At 36.7% G+C, this 27,331-nt stretch overlaps 1 protein-coding gene across 1 annotated transcript in view; it reads right to left on the reverse strand.

Moving 5' to 3' along the window:
* Positions 1-27,331, reverse strand: part of PIBF1 (progesterone immunomodulatory binding factor 1) — a 266,063-nt gene that overhangs the window by 235,227 nt on the left and 3,505 nt on the right. Inside the window, exons 3-5 of the mRNA XM_011932158.1 lie at positions 17,934-18,034; positions 14,970-15,168; positions 12,718-12,837 (exon numbers count right to left, since the gene is read on the reverse strand). Of these exons, the coding sequence (XP_011787548.1) occupies positions 12,718-12,837; positions 14,970-15,168; positions 17,934-18,034 (420 nt within the window). The remainder of the gene's footprint in view (positions 1-12,717; positions 12,838-14,969; positions 15,169-17,933; positions 18,035-27,331) is intronic.

The following is a 27,331-nucleotide window of genomic DNA, read 5'->3' on the forward strand; positions in this document are numbered from 1 at the left end:
AGAACAAGACTCTGTCTCAAAAAAAAAAAAAAAAAAAAAAAATTGAGGTTTTTAGTTCCACCTCAGACCAAAATAGAACCCATGTCGGTGGCTATGAATCTAAATTTTAAGCAGTGCTTATGCACTTTAAATTTAATATAAAGAGGAAAATCTATCACCGTTTACTAATAAATCTGTTAAGCATTCTAGTATAATTATAACTGATGGATATCCTTATAAATATGTACCTTATAAAGAAACTTTAAGCTCATCCCTTGGATAAGATAAAAAGAAATCTCAGAAAACAGTTAATACCCCCTAAAATATAAAAATTTTAATAAACAAATGTTTCATCAATGAAATAACTGATTTTCATACAAATAAAATTCACTGAATTACGCATGAATACTTAAGATGAACCTCAAGATAATCTTGCAGAATTTTTTAAAGAATGTAAGTTTCTAAACAAGGAAGTTATCTTGACAAAACTCTTCTTGCTTCCTAGTTACCAAAGTTCTCATAAGAGAAAAATATTTCACCATTTCCTCACGAAATGTAATAATTTTATTAAGTGCGGACTCACTAATGCCTTACACTGTATCTCTAACATTACAACCTTTTGAAATGAAAAAGCATACTGAACTAACTCTATAATGGCAAAACAGCAACACATAGCTGACTTGCATGTGATCAACCAAAATTTTGACCTGCTAATAGAGAAAATTCATAAGTAGGAAATAAAGTTATCTATAAGCACTTTTATAAACATAAAGTACCATACACAAGATCATATACATAATATAGCTCAAAATATGCTAGAATTAAACTACATTACTGACACTTGTAAATAAACTCCAGACTTGAAGTAAAAGATGAGCCCTATTTTCCAGTGTTATAATAGTATCTAGACGTTATTTCCAAATAAGTAAAGATCTGGAAAAAATTACAAAAGGAAATCCCAGAAATCCACTAAAACTGCCACTTCAGAAAGAGTAATTTCTTTTTAAAGGTCAAGAATCACATTCTGGCCAAGCGCAGTGGCTCACGCCTGTAATCCCAATACTTAGAGAGGCCAAGGTGGGAGGATCGTTTGACGTTAGGAGTTCAAGATCAGCCTGACTAAATGGTGAAATCCCCTCTCTACTAAAAATAGAAAAATTAGCCAGCCATGGTGGCGCATGCCTGTACTCCCAGCTACTTGGGAGGCTGAGGCAGGAGAATCGCTTGAACCCGGGAGGCAGAGGTTGCAGTGAGCCAAAATCATGCCATTGCACTCCAGCCTGGGCAAGAGCGAAACTCCGTCTCCCCCCAACCCACACCCCTCCAAAAAAAAACCTTCTATTAAATTTTTTTAACAGTTTTCATCTCACACAAACAAAAGCAGAGTCAAATTAATTGTGTAATTGTGTGGCTTTACTGATTTAATGTGGCTTTAACAGAATTTAAAATCCTGAATGTTTTTGGTTTAAACAGAATTTAAAATTCTCAACATTTCTGGTAGGCATAATTATGAAATTAGTGCAATAACTGAGATATCTCTGAATACATATTATGGAACACAAATTTTTGTTTTGATACTCCATTCTCCAAGTTCTAAATACGTTAAATTTGACTAGAAAAAGATACTATCTGGTTGATTGCAGGCATTTTATATGAAATAACAAATATTAATGAAAATAAGGTAACTAAATGTAAAGTTTTGGGTCTCTAGGTCAAAAATAAGCAGAATTTCCAAATAGCCCCCAACAGGTTTAATTAAAAAAAAGAAAAAAAAAAAGATGGACATATACTGCCACCAAGTGGTGAAAAAAATTAAGACCATTTTGGATAAGAGATTCATAAAGTAAAATGGAAAGATTGAGAATAATTTTTTTTTTCCAGATTCATGAACTCTCTGTAGAGAATAAACTTTTAAAGTAAAATGGAAAGTTTGTTTTCTTAATTGCCGGTCTCAAAACTCAGAGATATGCCTAACAAATACCTTAGTTTCTCTTAGTAAACCACTACGGAATTGTCATTATTGCTATCATTTTCAGCATTTAGGTGAGTTTCCTAGTATTTTTTGTTTTTGTTTAGTAGCGCTTAGCCTGAGGCCAGTCCCATTCTGTGCCAGGTTGGATGGATCAAGGTGCATCAGAAAATCTTTGGTCTTTCTAGGTTGGAGAATCAGAAGACAGAGTTTATGGGAACTGCAGCTGCTCTAAACGAGGAGAAAATTTCAGAGACAGCCAGAGAGGGGAAACTGAATTCTTTGGGTAATTTCTGCGTGAGTATCTGGCTACCCTCTAAACAACACATGTGTAGGGCAGACTCTAAGCAGCCCTACTAAGACCAAAAAAATTGAACTGAAATTTGAACTGCTGCCCAATAGACAGAGTATGTACGCTGTTTGAGTACAACGAAGTAATTTCCTGCTAAAACAAAAACATCACCACTGTTTAGAGATACATAAAATGCAGCGTCTCAACAACATAATAGTCACAATGTTCTCATCTACATTTACTTAATGGTCTGAACAATGTTAAGTTACTTGACATCTGAGGAAAGAGGAACATGTGACTCATTTCTCAAAGAAAAGGCAATCAACAGAGATCAACTCCAAGATGACCCAGTGTTTGGAATTAGCAGACAAGAATTTTAAAGCTCCTATTTTAACAATTCTCAGTGGTATAAAGGAAAATATGCTCACAATAAGTAAACAAATAGCAGATAAATAAAAGCTATAATAAATAACCAAACTGAAATTCTAGAAGTAAAAAACTCCACACTTAAGTACTTACTCAAGAGAAACAAAAACATGTCCACACAAAAAACCATACTCAAATGTTCTCAGAGCTTTGTCTGTAAAGTCTCTGAATTGGAAATAACTCAAAATGCCCATCAAACAGTAAATAACTAGAGCCATTCAATGTAACATCACTCAGTAATTAAAACGAAGAAATTACTGACAAATGGAAAAAAAGTTCAGCATTTTCTCATAAAATTAAATGTGACTGGTAGATTGATAGATGGACAGATATTTGATAAGACAAATATAATAAAAATGTTAATGGCAGAAATTTAGTGATAAATGTACTGGTATCATTGTAAAATTCAAGTTATGTTTGAAAATTTCTATAATAAAATGGCAAAAAAATTACACTCTGGGGCAGGTGATCAGTTTTGAACATGCTAATTTAGGGAATATAAGCTGACTGATAGTTATTAAAAAGAAAACACATTCATTTATAATCGGTCCACTTACCTTTTGAGATGTCCCTCCAATTTGCCCTACTAGTCTGGTGTTCCACTGCTCAGAAAAACTTTACAAACTTGAGATTATACTTTGTGCCTCCTCATCAATAAATGTGTTAAATTTTTGTTTGTTTGTTTTTTGGAGACAGAGTCTTGCTCTGTTGCCTAGGTTGGAGTGCAGAGGCACAATCTTGGCTCACTGCAACCTCTGCCTCCCGGGATCAAGCAATTCTCCTGCCTCAGTAGCCCGAGTAGCTGGGACTACATGTGTTTGCCACCACATCTGACTAATTTATGTATTTTTAGGAGAGACGGAGTTTTACCATATTAACCAGGCTAGTCTCAAACTCTTGACATCAGGGGATCTGCCCACCTCAGCCTCTCAAAGTGCTGAGATTATAGGCGAGAGCCACTGTGCCCAGCCCAATAAATGTATTAAAATGTTAAATAATGAATAAGATTGGACTTAACAGTTACATATGAAGAATACTTCTATTTTTGTTTTTCATTTAGTTCTTTTTTATTCCTTTTTTTTTTTGGCTCTTATCCTTCAACTACTAAAGAGAAAACAATTCCCTGAGAATTCATGATAACACTTCTTACAGTCTGTCCATTTCTCCCAAGAGGTAGAAGCAATTCAGACATCTATTTATAGATGAATGGATAAAGCAAATGTGGTATATACACACAATGGAATATTATGCAAACTTAAAAAAGAAGAAAAAAAAAGAGCATAAATTAGTTCAACCTAATTGTGACAGAAAATTGTGGAAGACAGTGTGGTGATTCCTCAAGGATCTAGAACTAGAAATACCACCTGATCCAGCCATCCCATTACTGGGCATATACCCAAAGGATTATAAATCATGCTACTATAAAGACATATGTACACGTATATTTACTGCGGCACTATTCACAATAGCAAAGACTTGGAACCAACCCATATGCCCATCAATGATAGACTAAAGAAAATGTGGCACATATATGCCATGGAATACTATGCAGCCACAAAAAATGATGAGTTCATGTCCTTTGCAGGGACATGGATGAAGCTGGAAACCATTATTCTCAACAAACCATCCCAAGGACAGAAAACCAAACACCGCATGTCCTTACTCATAAGTGAGAGTTGAACAATGAGAACACTTGGACACAGGGAGGGGAACATCACATACTGGGGCCTGTCAATGGGTGGGGGGCTACAGGAGGGATAGCATCAAGGGAAATACCTAATGTAGATGACGGCTTGATGGGTGCAGAAAACCACCATGGCAGGAGTACATCTACGTAACAATACCTGCCCGTTGTGCATATGTACCCCAGAACTTAAAAGTACAATAAAAAAAAAAGAAAGAAAATTCTGTCACATGCTACAACATGGATAAACCTTGAGGACATTATGCTAATTGAAACCAATCACAAAGGGGCAAATACTCTAGGATCCTACTCATATGAAGAATCTAAACTAATCAAAATCATAGAAACAAAGTTAAAAAATGGTTACCAATGACTAGGGGGAAGGGAGAGGGAGAATTAGTGTCTAGTGGGTACAGTTTTCAGTGTTGCAACATACAAAAGTACTGAAGATCTGTTGCACCACAATGTGAGCATACTTAACACTACTGAATTGTATACATGAAAATGGTTAAAGTAGTAAATTTAATGTTACATTATTCACTGTAATTTTTAAAAAGTCTGCCAATTTTTAAAAACTAGAATTTAAAACCCTGTCAATGGCTTTTTGAAAGTCCATGTAATTTGTTCTTTATTTTCTCTTTATATACAGGTGAAATATAATTTGTCCATTTATACTACTCTGTTGACCTTCCCCTGCAGGTTTAACTTGCCTAAGTATTCACTGATCCTAATCTTCACGCATTACACAAGCTCAGTAAGCATAAAAGTGTGTTTTATCAGTTTGTAAATGTGGAGGTCCTTAGTTTCTAGAGTCAGGCAGGCAATTTACCAGCTTTTAAGCAATTACACCTACTTCAAGTGCTGTATTTGGTAATAGTATTACACATGTGCTGCAGTTTCAGGTTCATCCTTTAAGTCCCTTAGAATTCTTGGGTGAATACCATCCAGTCATGTTTTTTTCCAAAAGCTTATATTGTATCCAACTTTAAAATTACATAAAGTCATTAATAAGACTAATGTCGCTTATCTTAAGATATCCAACCTTAGATAAGTATGAGCTGAAGAATAAAATATTTGTTGAATCACTTTATGAAGATCTTCTGAATAATGTCACATGAAAAATGTGGATCATGTCTTATTAAAAATTAGTAACTTCACACCGGGCGTGTTCACTCACACCTGTAATCCCAACACTTTGGGAGGCCGAGGCAGGCGGATCACGAGGTCAGGAGATCGAGACCATCCAGGCTAACATGGTGAAACTCCGTCTCTACTAAAAATACAAAAAATTAGCCGGGCATGGTGGTGTGTGCCTGTCATCCCAGGTACTCAGGAGGTTGAGGTAGGAGAATGGTGTGAATCTGGGAGGCAGAGTTTGCAGATCGCGCCACTGTACGCCAGCCTGGGTGACAAAGCAACACTCCATCTCAAAAAAAAAAAAAAAAAAATAGCTGGGTGTGGTGGCGGGCGCCTGTAATCCCAGCTACTCGGGAGGCTGAGGCAGGAGAATCGCTTGAACCCACAAAGCAAAGGTTGCAGTGAGGCGTGATTATACCACTGCACTGCAGCCTAGGTGACAAGAGCATGAGTCTGACTCAAAAAAAAAAAAAAAAAAAAATCTAGTAACTATATAGTGGTTGCAGCTATCAATATCATGGACCTTCTCCCAAAACTTACTATGGCAGTGTATCTTACCGCTTATTGAACAACGTAACACTTCCTTTTATTTGTCAAATTTAGGAAAACTTAGAATCAGTGAACACACTTTCATTGGATATATTTTCAATTTACTCACTACAAAATAAAATATTCATTCCTCTGTAAGGACTCAGAACAGACACCTTGAAACATGGCACCCTGGCATACTGAGTATTTTAACCTGAAGGAAATTAAGAAAACTACAGAAACAGGGGCGTCTCCCTGACCTTCTCCCAACCCATCGCTCTTGAAGTGGGCCACAGAAATGAAAATTTCCCTTTCCCCTTTCTCCCTTGAGGCAGGTCATCAAACCTAGGAAGGTCACTCTGTTTTTCCCTCCCCTTTCCCCTAAGGTGACAGGTGTCCCGCCCTATACCCAATGGGAAGGAATGTCACACACTGAGGCCAAGAAGAATGTGAACAAACAAGCCTTGCTAAATTCTCCCAGCTGATTACCATTAGATCATACTCTTTTGTCTTCCAAACATACTTATGCATGACTATCCACAAAAATACATTTTCCCTGGGTCTTTTAATTTTCATTTCTGAAGGCTCCCATGTCATGTAAAATTTACATTAAATTATACGTATAAATTTATATATAAATTTGTTATGCTTTTCTCTTGTTATTCTTTTATTATTGGGGTCTCAGCCATAAACCTCGCAATGGGTGAGGAAAATATATTACTTTTTCTCCTACTATAGTTAAAAGGAAAATTTACTCTTTTGGGTGAAGAAACTTAAAATTAATGACACCATTGGAAAAGTCGAAATTTTCTTGCTACTTCCTTTGGATATGATGGGCATTTCTGTGTTTTTATTGTCTGCTTCAGGCCAACAGTAAGTATATATACACAGCCCACAGACTGAAGAGGAAAGAAACATGAAATACCACTGGGTAAAAAACACTCAGATAAGAACATTCCAAGTAACAAGAGAAAAAGCAGAAACCTTCAACTGAAAAACTGACAATTTCATTTAGCACTTTCATAAATTAGGGGTTTGTGATTAGTTTTAAAAGTCCTAGAGACAATGGTTCTCACTAATGACAACTGAACCTCAGTAACCTGACAGTGTCCAATCACCTCTTCAACTTCTCCCAGCCCCATTTAAATAACCCAGATCTTTTTGTAAACCCTCCTCTAGTGATCGTAACATTCTCTTCCTTACCCACTTATAAATATATTCTTCAGTTGTTTTTTTAAATCAAAACTCAACTTTTTGTGACATAATTAAAACTCTAGCTATTAAGAGATAAATTATCTCACTTTACTAAATTATTATTTTTTAAACCACTATCTTGATATTAAGAAAGTCCCACAGAATTAATCACGAGTAATTCAATCAATAAACACCCCTGTATTCTAACAGTTTCCCCAAATATCATAATTACAGAAACATGTATTATTGACAATACCCCAAATATACACGACTCTTTTTATTACATGGATACTAAAGTGAGGAGCCTTAAACATAGTTATAACTGGGTATCCAACAGTACTGCCTACATTTTTGGTTAACAATTACATGAATGTCCTTCTACTGTTGTGGACAGTGAGAAAATTCTGATGGTTACAATGTGATTTTAAATACATCAGTTGTGATCTCTCCTATCTTAAGGAAAAAAACAAAAAAAACAAAAAAAACAAGCCTTCCCTGACTCCATGTTTCCTGTAATTGCCAACTCTTTGTTCCTCTACACATTAGTGTTACTCAGAAAGAGTTGTCTATACTCTATGTCCAATTCATTTCCTCCATTCACTCTCAAACACTGTAATCAAACTGTTGACCCTATCCCTCCTCCAGAACTACTCCTGACAAGGTTTTCAATGACCTTGTTAAACACAATGTCAATTCTTAGTCTTCATCTAACTGTACCTATTAACAGCATTTGGAACAGCTGGTCACTCTCTTTTCCTTGACAAACTTTTGCCCTTTGATTTCCCGGACATACAATTCTCTTAATTTCCCCATTTCACTGGTAACTCCTCCTTCTCTCTCCCACATTGCAATGTTGAAGTGCCCTGGAGCTCAAGCTGTGGTCTTCTTCTCTTCTCTGCACTCACTCTCCTTTGGTAATCTCATCTTGGCTTTAAATGTCATCTTTATACTGATGACTCTTGAATGTTTATCTTCTAAAGTTCACCACCTGTACATCCACATATCTTTGACTGTACATCTAACAGATCTCTCAAACTCAACATGTCTAAGATCCACACTCTTTTGCACTCAAGTCAGCCTCATTCACAATCTACCCATCTCAGCTGAACAGAAATCTATCCTTCCAGTTATTTAAACCAACATTTTTCAGAGTTAATTTGACCCCTATCTTTCTTTAACATTCTCCATCCAATTCATGACTCTACCTTTTTTCTACTGGCTCCACTTTTAATATAAATCCAGAATCTACCACTTCCCTTGCTACCACCTGGATCTGAAACACAATAATCTCTCACCTAGATTACAACAACCTCTTAACACGTTTCTGTTTCCATCCTTATAGCTCTACAGTCTATTCTCAGGAGAGAACTTAATAGCCTACTGTTGACTGGAAGCCTTACTATAATATAGTCTATTAGCAAATATTTTCTATGTTATATGTATTATATACTGTATTTTTACAATAAAAGCTAGAGAAAGAAAATTTTTAAAAAATCCTCAGAAAATACATTTACAGAACTGTACTGTATTATGGATGCTTTAAGTTTTACATAACCTGTTTACAAGATTTATGGTCTGTCCAAAATGGTAGGCAACCCAACAGGTGCAGACTTCAATCTGCAATTCAAGCAATTTAACTTTTTCTTACAACGTCATAAATTTTCTCTGCTGCTTGAGAGCTCTTCCAGCATCACTGGTGACACTTCGTATGGTTCCCATGGTGTTATCCAAGGCTTACAGTTCTGCACTAAACATGACAAAAAATAATATGCCAGAACTGCAAGAAATCACTTTTTATTGTGATTCACATTTTACTGGAGAACTGCTCACGTGGGGATGATTAGCATCATACAGTGTTTTAAGCGGATATCCCAAACCCTTGAGTCTACCAGAATAGCCAGGAGGACGCTAAGAAATTATTACAGTAGTAAAGTATGTACTACAGTTAATTTTATGCAGTTATGATTTAATACTGCATCTTTACATTTGTTACATTTGTTTCTACTGAAAATAGCACCATGTAAGGTGTGTTTGTATGCATGCTTTGATAAATTTTAACTTTTGATAATAGATTTGTGTAAATTTTATGGTAGTAAATGACAAAATATAGTACCTACATATATTTTATGCATTCATTACATAACTTTTTCTTAATTTTTTTCTATATTTCTAGGCTACATAGTTCATATGTGAGTTTTTTCAAATTGTCACAAACCTCCAAAAATTTTTCCAGTATATCTATTGAAAAAAAAATGTGTAAATAAACCTACATAGTCCAAACCCATGTTGTTCAACAGTCAACTGTATATGTCAGATTATGTCAGACTTCTTTCCAAAATCCTGCAACTTTTCATTTCACTTAAGGTTAAAATCAAAGTCTGTATGATGACCTCAACAGACTCATTACCTCTCTGATCTTAACTACAACTATTCTCCTCCTCCCTTCAAGCATACCAGTCATATTACGCTCCTCACTCTTCCACAAATACCAAAGTACCCCCCTGCGTTTGCATTGGCTGTTCTTGCTATCTAGAAGCTCTTTCCTGAGCTGTATCAAGGAAGACAGCCTTGTTCTCTCTCTCACTTCCTCAAGACTTTGTAAACTTCTAAGCTGCTTAATGAGACCTACTAGCCAACCTTATACAATTCTGACAATGCTCTCTTCCCTGCTCTCCATATATGCCACTCAATTCACCTTATCTTGAACTATTTTTTTTTTCTATTGCAGTTATCAACTTCTGCCACACTATATGATTTGCTATTGTTTGCTTTCCCTTTTAAAATACAATACACATCTCACAGATATCCTTTAAAAATATAAACTCCATGATAGCAGGGATTACTGCTTTGTTTAACGAGGTATCCTAAGTACCAAGAATAATGCATGCCGTATAGTAAATGCAGGATACACATTTATTGAAAGAATTTCATTCTTTATAATAATGACGTGTGGTAGGTGTTACATGTTATCATCCCTATTTTACGGAGCGAGAAGCTGTTAAGATGGGAGACAGACAGGACTGTGTTCTCTACTATTTTGACTACAGTTGAATTTTTCTTTTAATTGTCATGTTGCAGAGATGAGAAACTGTCTTTTAATTCCTCAAATAAATAGTAGTAAATAATTCAATGAATCATTTGAAAAAATAAACTCCAGAATATGTGACATTTATTTTAATATTGAGTACTACTATTTATTGTTTACTACATCCTGTTTGGCCAGGTGCGGTGGCTCACGCCTGTAATCCCAGCACTTTGGGAGGCCAATCTCTTGAGGCGGTGGATCTCTTGAGGCCAGGAGTTCCAGACCCGTCTGGCCAAAATGGCGAAATTCTATCTCTACTAAAAATACATAAATTAGCCAGGTGTGGTGACGCATGCCTGTAAGCCCAGCTACTTGGGAGGCTGAAGCACAAGAATCACTTGAACCCAGCAGGTGGAGGTTGCAATGAGCAGAGATGGCACCACTGCACTCCAGCTGGGGTGACAGAGCAAGACTCCTGTTTAAATAAATAAATAAAGCTGTTTAATGATACTGGTTTTGCTTTTTATTTAAAAATATTTTTATTTAAAAATATTTACTTTTTTCCTAGTGTTTGGCAAGTTGACCTGTACCAGGTCCTTGACACAGCAGAAAAACCACAAACTCTAAGAATGGTCTGAGTTATCTGTGTTCAAGAGAAATCATGCTGAGAAGTCCCAACTATTAAAGTTATTTTAAAAAGGGTGGCTTGATAAAAACAAGGATAGGGAGCTCCTCCAGCCCTCCTACTACATAATAAGAAGTCCTTGAGGGATGCTGAGGTACTATAAGGTGTGTAGAACCAACTCTAAAACCTTGTCTAATTGCCTCTTCCCCAGTAACCCCTGTACCACCAAAACCATCCTGCAATAGAGTATAAATGATTTGCCCAAGGCTGCAAAATTAGAAAGTGGCCAAACTGAGGCCTTCTCTGTTCTCTACTATTTTGACTACAGTTGAATTTTTTTTAAAAATTGAATTATCTTTCTAAATGTGCAAAACAGTTTACCTGCACAATATGACATGCTAAGAGAAGAAAAGAAAACAACTGAAGTTTGGAGTGGGGGGCACATCTGCCCCTCTAATTGTTCCTGCTGATGTCACTGCTCCTCAGAGGAGAGGAAGGAAGCTGAGCCTTCTTGTTTTGTCTGTAATATTGATTCTATGGTAAGATTTAAGTAAATTCTCTCTAGGACTAATAGTGCAGCAAAGTAGAGCATTAAAAATACAAATTAAATTATAATTATCTATTTCTGAATAATATCATTGATAAAAACTGCCCTTAAAATAGGACATAAATGCTTGTATGCAACTTTGCTAAAATCACGTTTTTACTCTGAAAGGGAAACATAGGCAATGCAATTAAATAAATGAACAAACAGTATTATTTTCTCCATTTGATAGAACAGTTAACATTACATGACCTGGTTATGGTCACACAGTAAATGAGAGTGTCAAAGTATCATCTAATGTTCTAATTCTAACCTGCTAGAAAGTAAACTCTAGAAGGGCAGGCATTGCCTCTCTTGGGTTCACTGCAAGCACCTAGCACAGCATCGTGCACATCACTGGGGTTAATGCTAGTATCAGTACACATGCTCAGAATAAATACTATGAGAGCTAACTGCACTTGACAAAGAAGCCACATAAGTAAACAAGGCTAACTTGTAATGAAGAACTACAGCAGACTCCATTTGTAAACTACAAGTGTTTTCCTTTCAGAAGAATGAAATCTTTGAAGAAAAACAGCCACCCATTTCCAACTGTTACATGGTAGAATGAATCAATCTACCATTATTTTTTTGTTAGCAGACTATAAATACAAGAGTAATCTAGGATATCTGGTCAATAATATAATCAAGTTAATGATTAGTCCACCCTTCTATATAAATGTTGATTTATGATTACTATATTCATTGTCTAGGCTGAGATACTTTTGAAAATAAAGGGGTACTATAAATATTTATTCACAAGAATAATGGCAGCTGTCTTAGGCAAACCAGAACCTATGAGGCACTTTAGTTCAAAGTAAAAGTATTCTCTTTTTTTTCTTTCTTATGGCACCTGCAAGAGATCCCCTGCATACGGTGGCCTACATTTCGTTTCTTGCCTAAATTTCCTGACAAAGTGATGTTAAAAATAGAGACAAATTATTAAATAGTTACGTGCATATGCATCATCTGGGTATATACGGTAATTTTCAAGTATAGCCCATATTAGGATTTCAAAAGCAGCTGATTATAAAAATGACTTGCAACAATAAAAGCTCAAATATGGGATACGTCAATATCATAGACTTGTCTTGTCAATTTTTAAGATTACTTCCAATTTAACCTCCTTCCCACTACTTAAGAAGAACTGTAGCAGTCACCATCCCCTAGTCCCATTTTTCAATCACTGACTTTTATATTCCTTATCACAAATCTTGAGGGACTCTATAGAAAAAGTTGAAGCTTCTTCCCACCAGCAATCAAAACCATACAAACCTCTGTCAGCTGCTTCAGCTGGCTTTTGTTTGTACTTAATTCTTCTGCTAGGATATTCTTTTTCACTTGTAGTTCACAGATTTCCTTTCTTAATGGATTCACTAGTTCATAGAACCGAACCTTGAAAAAGAAATTAAATTAATAAGCCGTCTTAAATCCAAATTACGATTAAAATTTGCTAATTTGTAGTGCTCTCACTTATCAGTAATAAAGAGACATGCTTACAAAACTACAACAAGACAGTCATTAATGGAACCTAGCCACTAATACTTTCTATCAAGCTTTAATGTTCAATTAACTTCCCTCAAGGGCCAGATGATTTATAACTTCCTATCTTTGACAGTCCTTCCTCCCTTCTACTGACACTCCATTACTACTCATCTACTACTGCTCACTCCACACTATCTGCTTGTAAACTTCCGGAATATATCACAAATATTCAGGAGTCTTGCTCTTGCTGTTTCTTCTGCTAGAGAAGTTCTTCCCCCATATAAATGCATGGCTCATGCCTTGTCTCCCTATAGGTCTCTGATCAAATATCACCTTGCTAGTAAAGCCCTCCCTGATTTCCCTACCAAATTTAAAGTAGCACTCCCTATTTCTCACCCATGCTCTTTTCTCTATAGCACCTTTGACAAACAGATATTCTACATATTTAACTTTTAAGTTATTGGCTGTGTTGCTCCACTTCGACATAAGCTTCATGAGGGCAGGGATTTCTGTCTGGTTTATACAGTGCTCTATTTCCAGTGCCTAAAAATATGATAATCACTCAATAAATACTTGATGAAGAGGTGAAGTGTTTTCTTTATTTTCATCCCAGGCTCTTGGCAAAGCTTTATTTACAGTCCGAAACTCCTTAACATACGACTGTATTACAAGAATACCATTATTTGGTAAGAGGCAAATCTTAGTATTAGCCTTCAACAAAAAGAATCTGCATATAATTAAATTAGTTAACGATAATATTGTTTGTGAAAAGAAAACATGTAAGAAGGAATATTAAGAAAACAAACAGCAAAAATATGTGTAACTGCCACCAGTGTGATACTTTATATCTACTGTAAATGAAGCCTCAAAAACAGAATTTGAGGTATTTGTTTTGGACAGTATACTTTGGACAGAAAAAATGTATTTGAGCCTTAAAAAGAAAAAAAACAGCTGAACAAAAAAGGAACTTCATTTTATCAGACATCACTAATCTGAAAATCTTTTCCCAATGAGAACCAAGAATAGCAACCACCACTAGAGGAAAAACAATAGGTAACATTTTTATGTATTTACTATCTTCTAAGCACTATGCTCATAAACATTTTACATACACAGTCATAGTCTTTACAATTATCCCCAATAGAAAGGCACTGTTATTATTAATCCTTTTTACAGATGAAAAAATTCAAGCCTTTTAGGGTAAACTGACATCTATATATTAAAAAGCAGCAGTTCTCAATATATGGTTTTGAGACTTCTGGACTCTGGCCCACCCGCCACTCTGAGACTCTTTCAGGGAATTCACAAGATCAAAACAACTTTCCTAGTAATTATTAAGATTTTTTCCCCGTTTCATTTTCATTCTCTCATGACTGTTCAGTGGAGTTTGCCAGTGGCTACATGACATATGATGACATTATCACTCTTAAGGCCAATGGAATTGTGTACTTATATATTCTTGTGCTTAAAAATTTTATTAGTTTAAAATTCTAGTATGGTAAATATTAATAGACACAGCTCATATAAACAAACACTCATTGGGGTCCTCAATAATTTTTAGAGTGTAAACGAATGCTGACACCAAAATACTTTAGACCACTGCCATTGATTAATCTTAGCTATTCCAGATTTCTGTAACCAGCACTGCAATCAAGATCTTGAGCCAATCTCTCACCACAAAGTTCTTTCTCATCCTATCCCTTTATAATCATGCCAACTCCTCTCTTCCACTAACCCCAACCAACCTCTGGCAATAACTACTCTGTGGTTTATAATTTTTCATTTTGAGAATGTAAGAAATCACCAGTTTATGATAATTCATTTCTATGGACTATGCAGTCATTAACTTCAGAAACCTATCTATGCTTGACTTTGGAGATCAATGGTCATGATCCTTTAAAATTTGGATCTCAAGACCATTCACCATCCATAGCCATAAAATAATGTATCAATTGGGTACTTCAAAAGTAATTGCTACTATATAAATGGTAAATTTTAGTCTGAAAATATATGCTGTAGTTAAAAATGGATATGATACTTACAGATACATATTCAGGAATAGAAAGCTGATCTTCAGGAAAAGCTTTTAATTTAATATATTGGTCTTCTGTCAACTCAAAGTCACGCAGGTTTCGACGAACATCTCCAGCTTTTTCTCTTAGCTGAAGATTTGTCTCTTCCAGTTGTTTCTGTCTCAATAAAATGGTTTCCATTTCTTGTTTCATTAATTCTTGATATTTGCTACATTAGAAGAGAATTTATAGCAGGCTTTGAAAAAGTCTTTGAGATTTAATTTTCTCACAGTTTCCTATTTATATCAACATAAAATTAGGAAATGAGACGCCTGACAGTATTATTTACTTACTCCAGCAAAATGCTTACTCATAGTAACCAGTTCAATATGAAATGACAATTCCATACTAATTATTAAATGTGTAGCCATATAAATTATTAAACAGAGAATTGATATTCTTAAAGAATAACTTTAGAAATTCAAATCATAAAATTATGCATTTCTTCTGCTTAAGGTTTAATGTTAAACATCAAGGACTCTACTTACTAATTTTCATTTCCCTTTTATCCTGATACTTCAAGGATACCTCTTTAAGACGGTAACACTGAACCACCATAAAGTATTCACTCAATCAATAAGGTAATGAAAACAGTAATCTGCACATACTCATCATTCTCAAAGAATACATGTAGCAGACATTATTGTTAGTTGTCTACTGAAAGACTGTGATCATGAAGGGACAATCTGATATTATTAGTCTGTTCTCATGCTGCTAATAAAGACATACCCAAGACTGGGTAATTTATACAGGAAAGAGGTTTAATGGAATCAGAGTTCCACACGGCAGGGGACACCTCACAATCATGGTGGAAGGCAAAGAAGCAAAGGCACGTCCTACATGGTGGCAGACAAGAGTGCTTATGCAGGGGCACTCCCATTTATAAAACCATCAGATCTTGTGAGACTTATTCACTATCATGAGACCAGCATGGGAAAGACCACCTCCATGATTCAATTACCTCCCATCAGGTCCCTCCCATGACATGTAGGAATTATGGGAGCTCTAATTCAAGATGAGATTTGGGTGGGGACACAGCCAAATCACATCACTGATTTTCCCCTTCCCTACTGTATCAATCCCATTAACAGACAAACATGCTGTTATTTCAATCTTAAATGAACAAACAAAACCACAACTCTTGACCTCATTGCACTTCCCCCTTTGTTAGCCACCCCTTGGAGCAAACTTGCTCAAAAGTTGTCTATACTTATTGTCTCCAAATCCTTTCCTCTTAAACCCATGATGATCATATTTTTACTGTCTCTAATGAAATTACAATGACATCTAAATTGCAAATGATCAGTTCTTAGCTCTTTTCATCCATGATCTAATGATAGAGTTTGACACAATTCATTTTTCTTTCCTTGATACATTTTCATCACTTGGCTTCCAAGACACCATACTGTTCATTTTTCTTCTATTTTACTGTGGTTCCTTCTCAGTCTCCTTTTCTGCTCTGTCTTAATGTTGGAGTACTTGGTCCTCTTCTCTGTCTGTATGCACTCCTCCTTGGGGAATTCATCTAGTCTCATGACTTGAATACTGTCTATACCCTAATGATCCCCAGATTTGTACCTCTAGACCAGACTTTTCATATACCTCCACATGGATTTCTAACAAGAAAACTCTAACTTAACATGTCCCAAACTGAACTCCTGCTTTTTACTCACAAAAACTTTTTCTACCATGATTTCCTCCTTCTTAGCTGACAGAAATTCCATTTTTTCATTTGTTCAGGCCAAAATTTTTGATGTAATCCTTGACTCCTTTTCTCTTAAGCCCCACATTGAATCCATCAGCTCTGCCTCCAAAATATATTCAGAATCCAACCTTTTTTTTTTTTTTACCACCATCAGATATCTTATTACAATAGACTTCTAACTGCCCTCTCAACAGCATCACTGAATCTGATAGGTGTCTTATAGAATTAGAGTAGAAGACCTATAATTGAATGCGGTGGTTCTCAAAGTATTGTTCCTTGACCAGCAGCATCCACATCACCTGGGAACCCGGTAAAAACGCAAATTTTCACGACCCCTCCCAAATCAGAAACTGAGGGTGGGATCCAGTAGTCTTTTTTAACAAGCCCTCCAAGTGTTTCTGACACATGCTAAAGTTTGAGGTCCACTAATCTAATGTAATAGTGGCTGATAAAAAGGTCTGATAATTTTTTACAATATCAGTTTAGTAAAATCTTAAAAAGGGAAAATATACCTATTTTACACATTTATCTGTAACTAAAACATGGAACTAAACATTCACATTTTTATATAAGATCTAGATATTTTGAATACAGAGGTATGCTTTGATTTTGTGTAAATCCAAGTTCAATTTCTTTACAATGGCATGAGATCCTAAAAGACACTTAGGAAGAAACCAGTGAAGGTATCTTTTGTGGATTTGATATTTGCTCTCAATCTTAAAACTTGTGTTGCTTATATTTAATTTCATAATTTTTTTAGTTCCTTTTATTGAACCTTTCCAAAGAATTTGATTGTTCATATAATTTTTAATTACATTACATAATTGCCATAGGCATATTTAAGCTTGATAAGCCCACAACTGAGCTACAGAAAGTATGCAGGAATAAGAGAAAGTACTTCAAGCCAGGAAAGTCCAAAGGGCCATGAGAATCAATCAGTATGTTGAGTAAAAGAAGAAAGGTTAATGGTGGTCAGTTCAGAGAGCTTCCTTTATCATATATGGTTTATACTGACCAATTGTTTGTTGAATGAATGTTGAATTTTGACTTTCTGTATTTTATGTATTGTATCAAGTATCCTACTTTTTTTGTGGTCTAGGTGTAAAAATTATTGCTATCTCTGACTTAAAATTTCTCTATTTTAGCTTACAATCACAAACATGAACAGGCAATAAAATTACTTTTAATTGCTAACTAGATATTGTTTTTTTAAAAAAAACGTTTCTTACCTGGCATCTTTCTGTTGAAAAGCCAATTGGTTGTCTAATCTCAATGTTAGTAGCTGCTTCTGGTGAAGTGCGTCATTAAGTTTCTCCTCCAACTCTTCAATCTTAATAAAGAGAAAAAGATCAATTACATGTTCAATTTTCAAATTTGTCATAAAGAAAAACTTTCAGTTTCAATAATAAACATATTTTAAAGACACTTAAAAGAAACAGACTAACAATGGATAAAGGGACCAGGCACAGGGGCTCACGCCTATAATTCCAGCACTTCGGGAGGCCAAGATGAGAGGCTTACTTGAGCCCAGGAGTTCGAGACCAACCTGGGCAACAATGTGAGACCTCATCTCTACAAACAATTTTTTAAAATTAGCTGCATGTGGTGGTGTGTGCCTATAGTCCCAACTACTTCAGAGGCTGAGGTATGAGGATTGCTTGAGCCCAGGAGATTGAGGCCGCAGTGAGCCATACATAATCTTGCCACCACACTACAGCCTGGACAACAGAGAGAGGCCCTATTTCAAAACAACAATAACAGAACACAAAATAGGGTTGAGATTTTTTTGAAATGGTTGTATCCACAAAGACTGTTATGCTATAGTTTGAAACTGCTGCCTCATAAATTTTTTTTTTTTTGGTCAAGCTGTCATTAAGAGTTTTTTTTCCTCTCTCTTAATTCATTCTCACTGAGAAGCTCACTGACCACTGGGATTTCATGTTGGTGCCTTGCTCAAGTAATTATTTTTCCAAGCCAGGCACTGAATTTATATTCCAGATCTATATATCTGACCACTACACATCTTCAATGGATCATCACAAAGGTGATGTTATAAACATCCAAAACAAAAGGAATAATCAACCTCACCTAATCCTGTATTCCCCATATCTCTGGCCTCTAAAGCAACAACAACAAAAAAAAAGCACAAAAAAACCTGACTCGTGTTTGATACCTTAGTTCTCCCTAACTCCTGATTCTGATCAGAAATCAGTATTTTGTTGTTGAGTTTACTTCAAGAATAGCTGTCAAAACAGTATCATCCTCTTTAATACCTACTGAAAAGTCTTCAGTTAGACCCTTATCATCTCTCACCTGGACTATTGCGAGAGTTTCTTCATTGGTTTTCCTGCCTTCAGTTTTTGTGTTTGTTTTTTGAGATGCGGTCTCACTCTGTCACCCAGGCTAGAGTGCAGTGGCACAACTTTGGCTCACTGCCACCTCCTCCTATCAGGTTCAAGTGATTCTCCTGCTGTAGCCTCCCCAGTAGCCAGGATTACAGCCAGGCCCCACCACACCCAGTTAATATTTGTATTTTTAGTAGAGAAGGGATTTTGCCATGTTGGCCAAGCTCCAACTCCTGACCTCAAGTGATCAGTCCACCTTACCCTCCCAAAGTGCTGGTATTACAGGCGTGAGCCACCACGCCCGGCCTCCTGCCACCAGTTTTGTCAATCTCCAAATCTATATTCCTTTATCTTATGTTTTAAAAATGCTCAAAAATTTATTTTCCGCTGGGTGCGGTGGCTCAGGCCTGTAATCCCAGCACTTTGGGAGGCCAAAGTGGGTGGATCACTTGAGGTCAGGAGTTCAAGATCAGCCTGGCCAGCATGGTGAAACTCCATCTCTACTAAAAAAACCACAAAAATTAGCTGGGCATGGTGGTGGGCCCCTGTAGCTCCATCTACTCAGGAGGCTGAGGCAGGAGAATCACTTGAAGCTGGGAGACGGAGGTTGCGGTGAGCCGAGATGGCACCACTGCGCTCTAGCCTGGGTGACAGAGCAAGACTCCGTTTCAAAAAAACAAATTATTTTCCTAGTTTTAAATTCTTCAGAGGATCCTGTCTTCAGAATAAATTCTAAACACTGTGGCATAATACTGTGGTATTTCTTGATCTAGTCAACCACTTTTGTCGCTAGCTTAAAAGGAAACTCCATTTCAGCCCAAATAAGTGCTTGCCATCCCTCAAGTACGCTGTGCTTTCTCAAGCACTTGGATTTTGCTCTTAGTCTATTTAGAAAATTCCTTATTCCCTTTGCTTCAACCAAGACAATTCCTGTTTGCCCCTTAAAATACATGAATTTCGGGCTGGGTGCGGTGGTTCACACCTGCAATCCCACCACTTTGGGAGGCTGAGGTGGACGGATCATGAGGTCAGGAGACCGAGACCATCCTGGCTAACATGGTAAAACCCTGTCTCTACTAAAAATACAAAAAATTAGCCGGGTGAGGTGGAGTCCTAGCTACTCAGGAGGCTGAGGCAGGAGAATCGCTTGAACCCAGGAGGTGGAGCTTGCAGTGAGCCGAGATCATGCCACTGCACTCCAGCCTGGGCAACAGAGCGAGACTCTGTCTAAAACAAATGAACAAACAAACAAAAATAGATGAATTTCACAGCCAACCCATAATATATGCAAGTGAACCCCTCCTCTTGCATTGTCAAGTCCCTCTTCTCTACCAAATCATTCTATCATCAAGCAAATGCTCCCTTGATCACATCATTCTCTTTGCTACAGCACCGTTTCTCTGCTGGTCTTCAGAGTAAAACTGCAATATAGTTTTTACCCCATACTATTCCAGTGAAACTACTCTTGTTAGAATCCATAATGCCCTGTCCATTGTTTTTTTCTACATATTTATCTTATTTGACAGCATGGCTTGCACTCTCTTTTAGCTTCCATGATACTCTTCTCTAATTTTATTAACTCACTAAATACTCTTAAGCTTTCTAGGCTCCTCAGCTGGTTTCTCTTCTGCTACATCATTTCTGAATGTTGGACTACCCCTTTGACTTACTTTATAGCCCTCTGTTCTCCCTAGGAAATATCATACAATCCCATGGCTTGAAGTGTCACCTATATGCTAATGTATATTTCTATCTATCTATCTATCTATCTATCTATCTATCTATCTATCTATCTACCTACCTACCTACCTATCTATCTATCTATCTACCTACCTACCTACCTACCTACCTACCTACCTACCTACCTACCTACCTACCTAAGAGTGTGTGTGTGTGTGTGATGGACTCCTATCTGTGTGTGTGTGTGTGTGTGTGTGAGAGAGAGATGGATGCCTCCTAAACTCTAACTGACAATTACATTCAGGAATCTATAAGTTAACATCTTCAAAACTGAACTTATTAATGTATTTTCCCTCCCAGATCAGTTTTCTCCCAGCCTTCCATTCTTATATATGGCCCCAGTTAAATAAGCCAAAAATTTAGGAATCTAACATTAGGCAACAACCTAATAACTCTTCTGCTTCTGTCTTGTCTGCCCTTAGTCTATTATTTTAGTGCCATTTTGAATACAGAAATCAGGACATGTAACTCTAACCGCTAAAATTTTGCCAATAGCTTTTCTGACTATAGTCTAAAGCAAGAGTTAAAAAATGGTGACAGGCTAAATCCAGCCCATGAGGAAAATCTGATGGAGCACACGTAGCCTATAAAGCGTAAAATATTTTCTGTCTTGGCCATAAAAAAGAGGACCTCTGTCATATTCATTGGCATACATCCAGCAACATCTCAATAAATAACTTAAATCAAAATAAAATATAAAATAAACACATTCTTCATAATTACTATTTCCCAAATCAAGGACACTGCTATATGTTGAGCATCCCAAACCCTAAAATCTGAAATTCAAAATGCTCCAAAGTCTGAAACTTTTTGAGCGTCACTATGACACTCAAAGGAAATGCCCAGTGGGCCATTTTGGATTTCAGATTTTCAGATCTGGGATGCTCAACTGTTGTAACACAAATATTGCCAAATTAAAAAAAAAATTGAAAAATCTGAAATACTTCTGGTCCCAAGCATTTCAGATAAGAAACAACCTGTATCACAAGGAAAAAAAAAACACACACACACATTTTTTTCAGGGTTTCAACTTTTACAATTTCAATTAACTTCTAAATCAACTCCCATACCTCAGGGACAAGCTGGGAAATGGATCCATTTCCCAGGTAATAAGGAACCCACAGATCTCTAATGAGAGAGAAACAAAAAGAGTTTGGGGCATTTAAAAAATTGAAAGAACTCATTTCTGTGGCTCAAGCTGTAAACCCAGCACTTTTAGGGGGCCAAGGTGGGAGGATTGCTTGAAGCCAGGAATTTGAGACTAGCCTGGGCAACATAGTGAGATCCTATTTCCACAAAAAATTAAAAAAATTAGCTGAGCGTGGAGGTGCACGCCTGTAGTCTCAGCTGCTCAAAAGACTGAGATGAGAGAATTGCTTGAGCCCAGGAATTTGAGGCTGCAGTTAGCTGTGATCATGCCACCACACTCCAGCCTGGGTAACACAGTGAGACCCTGTCTAAAAATTTGAAAGGCAAGAACAGAGAAGAGGAAAGGAATAAAGAAGTACAATAAGGAAGGAAATCTAGGCAGCAATAGATGGAAATAAAAGTGTAAAGCTAACAATTCTCTAGTATCAGGAAGTTTCGCCCGAATAGCTACTCTTCTGAGTAGCTTTTTTACATTCTTTCAGTTAACAAGTAGCTGAGTGGGAAGTGCTTTTAAAGTTTTCCTGGACCTGCTTGTTCTGTTTTTAGACATGGAGAAATCAAATGAATATGGCCAAGACTTCCTAGTACATAAAGCCATGTATCCATAAACATTTGTATTGCTGCCATAATGGGGTGGGACACATTAGATTCAAATATTTTCTAACTAAAAAGATTTTGATGGGTGGAAGAAAAAACTTACTTGCCTCCCAACATCAAACCTTCCCTTCTTTCTAATACACTCTGGTTTTTATTAGTAATAACATGCCCAGTTAGCTCCCCATCCTGTGTAGGAAGGGGTGGTCATGCTATTTAATATTAGTCAATTGAGGCCACTGGCTTGAACTTTGGGAAGAACTCTTTAAAGAGGATTGACTCATTTGGCATATGCCCCCTTTTCCACTACTCTTCTCCTTATTATTGTCTGTTACATGTAAACACTATTGAAGGCAGATGAGCTATCTTATGATTTCAGGTGAAAAGCGCATGTTAAAAATAGCTGAGGTTGAAAGGAGCCTGGGTTCCTAATGCGATCAGGGAGTAATCATATGAGGTCTACTAAATTACCTATTTTTGGATTTTTGTTATACCAAAGAAACAAAATCCTTCTCTTGCTTAAGCCATGGTTTCTAGGTTTCTGTTACCAGCAACCACCGTTTTCCAAGTCTCTGGTATTAACTGCTGAACTTAATCCCTGAAGCCCTGGGCAGTTGGTTCAATCTCTTTCCAAAATAGAAATACCTATATTATTTATTAACAGTTGACTATTCAGGACTACTTAAATGCTTCCAATGACAGGAAGTTCAGAAACTTAAGATCAGGCCATTTCAATGTTAATAGCAGTAACAGGCTTACGTTGGGCAGAAATCTACCTTTCCTGTAACTTCCAACCATTATCATGGAGTTATAGTCTAGTGAGGAAAACATATTTTTCATAACGTTAGCAAATGATGCTCAATAAGCTTTGGTGAATGAATGACCAACTAAAAATACCATTCTTTCAAGACCTAGGCTTTAGGTTGCCTGCCTAGGCTAAAAAGTGTATGGCATGGCTGGGTGCGGTGGCTTCACACCTGCACTTTGGGAAGCCGAAGTGGGTGGATCGCTTGAGGCCAGGAGTTCAAGACCAGCCTGGCCAACATAGTGAAACCCCCATCTCTACCAAAAATACAAAAATTAGCTGGGCGTGGTGATATGGGCCTGCAGTACCAGTCACTCGGGAGACTGAGGCACAAGAATCGCTTGAACACAGGAGGTGAAGGTTGTAGTGAGTTGCTATCATGTCACTGCACTCCAGCCTGGGCGACAGAGTGAGACTCTGTCTCAAAAAAAAAAAAAAAATTAAAAGAAAAAAGTATATGGCGGCACTACCAAATTGAGCCCCTTTCTTCTTTGCTTAAAAATTCAGAGAGGATGTGACCAGACAGATTTGAACCAAAGACCATGTGGTGTTACCAGATCCATTAGGATTTTGGGGACCCTGTTCACTTCAAAATATCCCATGAACTTTCTTTGCTTTCTTCTAGAGCTGGACCTCACTGAAACACCAAAAAACAAATAGGTCTAACACCAGGAGTCCAATATACTTCTGAGTCCTCACAATCGACCAGAGAGACAAAATTCAGAGGAGTGTACTAGCTTCAGAATCAAGGCTCACAAGAAACAGTGTAGTACTTTCTGTTCATCTGGAGTGCTTCACACATACAGACAAAAGACAAGACATAACTAAACATATAATAACATATACGAATAAAGGTGTTATTTTAAAACATAAAAAGAAATATGTCACATACTCATTTATACATAAATAAGTGAAAAATATATATGTAATGTGTGTAGTGCTGTTTGCCTAAGGTGGTATTCCCAGGGGATGTAATATATATATATATATACACACACACACACACACACACACAATGTATCTATACACATATATATACACACACATATATACACACACACACATTAATGCACATATACATATTCTTTAATATTTTTAAAATATTCTTTCATCAACTCTAGACCTACACTTTCTCACATTGTAACATCTCTAAAATTGGAATGCATTTTCCAATCTAAGGCACTTAATAATTCAACTGGCAGTTTTTAACCTTAGCAATGCATGTAATGATGAATCTTACAATAGAGGTGCTTTAGGTTCAATAAATTATGGAAAGCTAACTCTACAATAGGTATGTCTTCATATATTTCAGAGCAAACATCTTATTCCTAAGGGGTCCTCGAGCAGAAAATCCTGAGTGCTCATTTGATAGAGAAAAATCTCCACTAATATACAGCAGGACAGCTATTTTGGAGAGAAGCTGGCAGTACACTTAAATGAAGCAGATGTTTATATATGTCAAAGACATGCTCACAGAGGTCCAGAAATGTCTAATGCTGCATGTGTTGGCAAGGAGCTGGAGGCAATCTGGATGCCTAGCAATGTAGGAGTAGATAGACTGGTAGATGCACACAGAGAATTATATAAGAGTTGGAAGCAAAGGACTAGATGTACACAAAGTAACAGATAATTTCAAAAACAGTGCTGAGTAGAAAAAGAGATGATAACTAAAACAAAGCATATAATTTACATTTCTGTAAAGTTGAAATAAAAGATACACATTCTCAATAATACACGTAAACAAAACATTAAAATGTTTGCATTAAGAAATGGAAGAAGGGAATGAGCTATAGGAATAAAAACAATAAATACATTAGATAAACGGTGGCCTTTCAGGGATCAATGATGATTATGTGTCAAACTCAGGAAAATGACTAATTTAATCTTCCTCATTTTCAGTCAAACTAGAAAACCACAACAAAACTACATTAAGCACCATGGAAGTAGAAAAATAATAATATTGTGCTGAGTAAGTACAGCTACAAATAAAATAATATGTAAATAGTAAGTATATTATTAGTATACACCAGGCATCTATGAGCTTACATACATTGATAAATCCTCCCAATAATTTCATGGAATAAATACTATTATCATTTTATAGGAAATGAGGGAACAAACAAGGAATTTAGTAAGGCTGGAATTCAAAACCCAAACTGTGTGCACCTAGAACTGTAATTTGGATTTGTTACACTAGACAGCCTGTCATGAATCAGCCAACATTTCTATAATATAAAGCTTACACCTAAAAAGAAGCAAAGCCGTTGACAACCAAGCATAATGCAAGCTGAAGACAAATAATAAAAGAGGTGGCCGAATAAAATGTAAGTCTGGATATGGTATATAGGCGGCACTTAATAAAATATTTGCTGACAGAGTGGGTGCATTAATGAGTGGGAGATAACCTCAGGTTGATTCAATGAGTTGCACGAAAGATCTGGAGAGGTGACGGTAGATGGAGTTCACGTGAAACGCAAAAAGAGTAAGGGAATACAGATGGGAAACCACTGGATGCATGGATAAATTACCAAGTGACCGAGACTAGGGAGGTGACTCTATACGGTACCTAAAAGAAAGTGTTTGGAGCTTCACTTGTGTAGAGTATAGGCTTTAGACCTCCTAGGTTTGAATCCTATCTGGCTCTATCACTTTCATCTGAATGGCCTTGGGTATGCTATTAACCACCTAGTGGTTTTGTTTTATCAGAGCAAAATGGGGTTCAGTCATTCATTAAGAAATAGCTGGGCACTTACTTTGTGTCAGGCGCTGTTCTAAGTGCTGGAAATACAACCGTGAATACAAAAACATCCCTGTCCTCACAGACCTCATAGTCTATTCACAGACAAATAACAAACAAACAAATTCAGTCTGATGGCCATAAAAGGCACAGAAAATGAAAGGGATGAAACAGATAAGGATACTATGTTAGTTGATAACAACAACGGCTAATACTTACTGTGGGCTTATTTTCTGTGTCCCCTCAAAATTCGTATATTGAAACCTAATCATCAATGTGAGTAGCAGGAAGTGGGGGGCCTTTGGGATGATTAGGTTATAAGGGTAGAACCCTCATTGTTGGGATTAGTGCCCTTATAAAAGTGATCCCAGAGAGCTAGCTTACCCTTGTGCCATAGGAGGACACAGCAAGAAGTATGCAACCCGGGAGAGGGCCCCCATCAGAACCTCACCATACGAGCACCCTTATCTTGGACTGTCTTCCTTCCAGATCTGTGCAAAATAAATTTTTGTTGCTTACAAGCTACCCAGTCTATGGTATTTTGTTATAGCTGACCAAATGGACTAAGACACTAAGTAACCGGTACTATCTAACTTACTGTATGATTCATTTAATATAATGGTTCACAGGGAAAGCCTACTCCCCTAAAAGTACCTATCTTTCACAGGGTTGCTATGAGGCTTAAATGAGGCAACACGTAAAGGTTCTCAGAACAATGTCTGGCACAGCATAAGCACTCAATAAATGTTAGCCATTCGTATATTTTTTAAAAGTTTACCCAAACTGCTCCTTTACTTCATCAAGATTGAGGCTTTGGGTAACTTTGAGAGGCATGGTCAAGAAATTTTTCAGTGGCAGGATACTGAAGTAAGCTGGTATACATAGGCAAGAACTAAAATAGGAGACAGACTTATCAAGTGAGATAGTCTAAGTGAAACAATAAAATGTGCAGGTAGAAAGAGCTGGACCAAGAGGAAAGATGATGGGTTTACCATGGGAAAGAAAAGATGTTCTAGTGACAGTGGGAAAGAACTCTTCGGTCTTTCTGAAATCGCTGTAAAGTTCTCATAGCTAGTGACAACTTCATAAGTCTTACATCAAATCCTATAACCGCAGATAACCACACAATGACAAAAAACAATGACTAGAACATCTTTAATTTGTATGGCAAATATCGTTTGCTAATGATTATGGAACCTTAATTTATGCATCTTATTATGACAAAGTAACTATTTTATAGACAGAAACAGTATGTAG

The sequence above is a fragment of the Colobus angolensis genome, unplaced genomic scaffold (assembly GCF_000951035.1).
Source record: "Colobus angolensis palliatus isolate OR3802 unplaced genomic scaffold, Cang.pa_1.0 Scaffold94, whole genome shotgun sequence".
NCBI lineage: Eukaryota > Metazoa > Chordata > Mammalia > Primates > Cercopithecidae > Colobus > Colobus angolensis.